The sequence below is a fragment of the Octopus bimaculoides genome, chromosome 14, assembly GCF_001194135.2.
Source record: "Octopus bimaculoides isolate UCB-OBI-ISO-001 chromosome 14, ASM119413v2, whole genome shotgun sequence".
Lineage (NCBI taxonomy): Eukaryota > Metazoa > Mollusca > Cephalopoda > Octopoda > Octopodidae > Octopus > Octopus bimaculoides.
Window position 1 is genome coordinate 27,498,606 of NC_068994.1, and position 4,140 is coordinate 27,502,745.

General features: G+C 39.9%; 1 protein-coding gene across 1 annotated transcript in view; it reads left to right on the plus strand.

The window, feature by feature from the left end:
- Window positions 1–4,140, plus strand: part of LOC106878084 (VPS10 domain-containing receptor SorCS3) — a 1,235,712-nt gene that overhangs the window by 1,057,441 nt on the left and 174,131 nt on the right. The window contains exon 14 of the mRNA XM_052972785.1: window positions 2,033–2,150. Coding sequence (XP_052828745.1) covers window positions 2,033–2,150 — 118 coding nt within the window. The remainder of the gene's footprint in view (window positions 1–2,032; window positions 2,151–4,140) is intronic.

The following is a 4,140-nucleotide window of genomic DNA, read 5'->3' on the forward strand; positions in this document are numbered from 1 at the left end:
TATAAAATTTATATATTCTGAAATTATTTGTAGGGTGCACCTCTTTAGACACACACAGTCATATACATTACAGTTTAGAGTATTATATGCAGTAGCATCAACTACATTGATGGAAAAAAGTCTACTGGTCATAGACCAGTGTGACCTCTCTGGCAAATACAAGGTTTGATGTTTTCAGTTCATGTTAATCCCAAAGATTCTCTGGCCTCTGCTGGTTTACAATATCAATACTAGCACATTGGAGGACATGGAGGTCAAAATCAACAAGTACACAAAGAAGTGGTTTGATGTGCCACCAGGCCAAGCTTAAACTACCTCTCAAGTCCATCATTGAAGAATACAAAATCAGAAAAATTCAAGGCTCTTCACTATGCTTGAAGACTCAAAAGACAAGTGTGTGAGGTTGATCTGGCTCAAGCTGAAGACAGGCAGGAAATGGAATGTTCAGGAGGTGGTGGATCCAGCAAAGGAAAGTCTTATGATCAGAGAAATAATGGGACACACTCAGGTCAGTAGGCAAGGACTTGGTATAACAAAAACAAAATGGCAGATCTCTGAGAAAAGAAGATCTCTGAGAAAGGAAGAGGACACCATAAGAATCTGGAAGGCAGTGTAGCAGAGTGAACAAGGCCAGTGGATGACATGGGCAGGTGCACTCCCAAAGTGTCTCAGCTGGAATGACTTGTGGCATGTAGTGCCTCTTAGAATAAGTTTTATCCTCAGATCTGTTCATGATCTCCTGCCTTTGAATATGAACCTAGTGAGTGAAGTGAGACAAATCAGAATATCCTGAGTGCCCACTCTGTCAGGGTACAAAGACAATGGAACACATTCTGAGCTCCTAAAGCATAACAGTAGCCCAAGGAAGATGCACTTGGAGGCACAATAAGTATGGCAAGAGTAAAATCCATAGCACCAGAATCTCCAACAACATTCTACATGACAGGAGGCAGCAAATCATGGCTTGGAACAGTTATGCCATATGGGACATGGGAATGAAGTCTTCTGGGTGGTGCAGATAACTGGGAGTCAGCAGACCTCCCAGGATCAATAAAGCAACTAGAAATCATCAGGAAGATTGACTTGAGGCTGGAAACCATACTCCATTCCAGTTCATCTAGGCAACTAATTTTGATTGAACTCATCGTGCCATTTGAAAATAGAACAGAAGAAAAATTCATATTCAAGACTGAAAAATATGCCAGTCTGGCCAACAGCCTGAGGGAAGTCAGTTTCTGGACCAAGGCTCTTGCTATAGAGGTTGAAACCAGAAGTTTTGTGAGCAAATCTGCCTGCTTTCAATCATATGTAACAACTCTTTGGGAAGAACAAGACCAAAGCCCTAAAAGCAATATCAAACGAGAGGTGTTCCAGCTGGATCTGGTTAAGGAAGATCAGAAACGACTGCCAGACCATTTGAAAGCAATGTTTTTGTTTTGATGCTAAGGGAAGTAACTCTCAGTGAGTCATTATGGTAGCACTGACATTTCACTGCTACTACAACAACCAACATTACTTCTTATATTAGCTGAGTCAATTGAGAGTAGTTGCAGTAGATGAAATCTCCAAGTAGTCTAAATGCACAAGTCTCCGATATATCAAAGTAGCTAAAAAGTGTCAGCAGAAGGGCACCCAGGAGTCATGACCTGGATGCAGCCTGACTTCCTTAGAGTGTAAGAAGTTAAGGGCTGAAACACTTGCCTGATAGGGTTTCTTCTCTGAAGACCTTCCGCTGTTCAGCTCTCTTGAGAGTTTCTTACCACTCATTTCAACATAAAATTGAGGGTCAAACAAAGCTAATGGGGCACAGAGATTCCTGATGTGGTGTGGTGAAATGCATTCCAAGTTTAGCCATTTGAGCAAGAGAGTAGTACCGTGATGTTTGCAAATGTCATGTGGCAGGTGAATTTACTCTAGTTATATCATAATGCAAAGATTTTTCTCTAATCACTGATCAAATATGATTTTTCCTTTATTTTATTTACTGACTTACCACAAGTTCTTTAACTTAATTTCATCTTCTCTATTCCAGTGTATATGCCCACAAGTTCCCTTCAAAAGGATGGATTCTTGTAAAAGCTAATTTTTCCTCTATCTTGACTCGACGGTGTTCCTCTGAAGACTATGAAAGCTGGAATCCTGCAGAAGAAGTTGGTTCACATTCCTTTATATAGTTTATTTCTTAATCTTTTATATTTTATTCAACAAGAAGTTTGAAATCTTTAAAACACTTTTGTGGTATATTCACTTACTATCAGCTATGTCTTTATTGAACTGGTAGTAGCTTTTAGCAGATAAAGGAACAGCAACATGTATTAGTAGCAATTCAAGAAATATGAGAAGTGGTTGAGTTCTTTGAGGGGTGAATGGTGTGTAGTCATAAAGACTTTACCAGTTTACTGTCTAGATGTTATAAGTTTTCAATGGACCAATTACTGACTCATAATATGTCAATAAGTGATAAGGAGTGTCTAATTCAGTGAAACAAATACCTATTTCGTTATTGCCCACAAGGGGCTAAACATAGAGGGAACAAACAAGAACAGACGAACGGTACTTAATTTATCGACCCCGAAAGGATGAAAGGCAAAGTCGACCTCGGCGGAATTTGAACTCAGAACATAACGGCAGACGAAATACCGCTAAGCATTTCGCCCGGCGTGCTAACGTTTCTGCCAGCTCGCCGCCTTTCAGTGAAACAAATACCACATAGTATTTTATTTGAAATAGAACACAACTCAGTTTCTTCAATAATGTTTACATCTATTACTGATATAAATATTTCTCAAACATATGCAAATATATAGATATATCATCATCATCATCGTTGTCGTCACCGTTATCATTATTTAACATCCATTTTCCATGCATGCATGAGTAGGACAGTTGACAGGAGCTGGCCAGGTAGAAGACTATTCCAGGCTTCTGTGTCTGTTTTGGCAGCATTTTTACAGTTGGATGCCCTTCCTAACACTAACCACTCTGCAGAGTGGACTGAGTTCTTTTTATGCGGCACCAGCACAGGTGAGGTTAGTTTCAGCATGATTTTTACAGCTAGATGCCCTTCAAAATGCGAACCACTTTACAGTGTGGACTGGATGCTTTTTACATGGGTCACCAAGTAACTTGCAAGACAAGGAATTTTGAGAGGGGAGAGAGCATTGGATGAGGGTATCTTGTATCAGATGATGAAAAGTTAGAGTGTGACAGAGAGATAGGCAGAAACATGTGTCTTTCTATAAAGGAGGTATATGGTTACCTGGCCAGAGAGAGAGAGAGAGAAAGAGAGAAGAGAAGGAGAGGAAGAGAGAGGTACAAGAAAGAGGACAGAAACAGGTGTGCTGATGTAAAGGAGATACCTGGTTACCTAGCCAGAGGGAAAAGCAAGAGAAGGAGAGAGAGTGATCAAGAATGAGGGTAGAAACAGGTGTGCTGCTGTAGAGGAGATACATCGCTACCCAGCCAGAGAGAAGAGCAAGGGAAAGAAAGAGAGAGTGAGAAACAGCAAAAGTGCAAGTGAGAGCAGGAGACAGATGGTGGTGAAGTCTCAGAGTATACTCACAAGTAATAAGGATCAGAGACTAGATGGGATAGTAGAGTAAGGAAGAGAGAGATAAATGGTGGTAATCGCCAGGGCATGACCTCAAGTAACAGAGGTCATAATATAGGCAACCAGGTATTGCCAAGAAGATGCAAGTAGCGAGTAGCAAGTGCAGTGTGTGTGTGTCTGTGTATGTATATATGTATGTTTGTATATGTGTATATATGTATGTATGTGTGTGTGTATATATATATATTTATATATATATACATATAGTGGTTAGGGTGTTGCACTCACGATTGTGAGATTGTGGGTTCGATTCCCAGATTGAGCATTGCATTGTGTTCTTGAGCAAAGTACTTCATTTCACGTTGCTCTGCAATCATTTCATCATATGACATGTGGCACATGGTGCACCTGTACAAGTAATGTCGATCTGATGGAGGGATTGAATTTATGTGAACACAAACATTTGATCACTATAAACAAGTCACCTGTGTGGTTGTTCAGCAACAAATTGGTGAACCCTCATACATTGTCTAACAATAGGAGAGTCCATGATATATATATATATATATATATATATATATATATATATA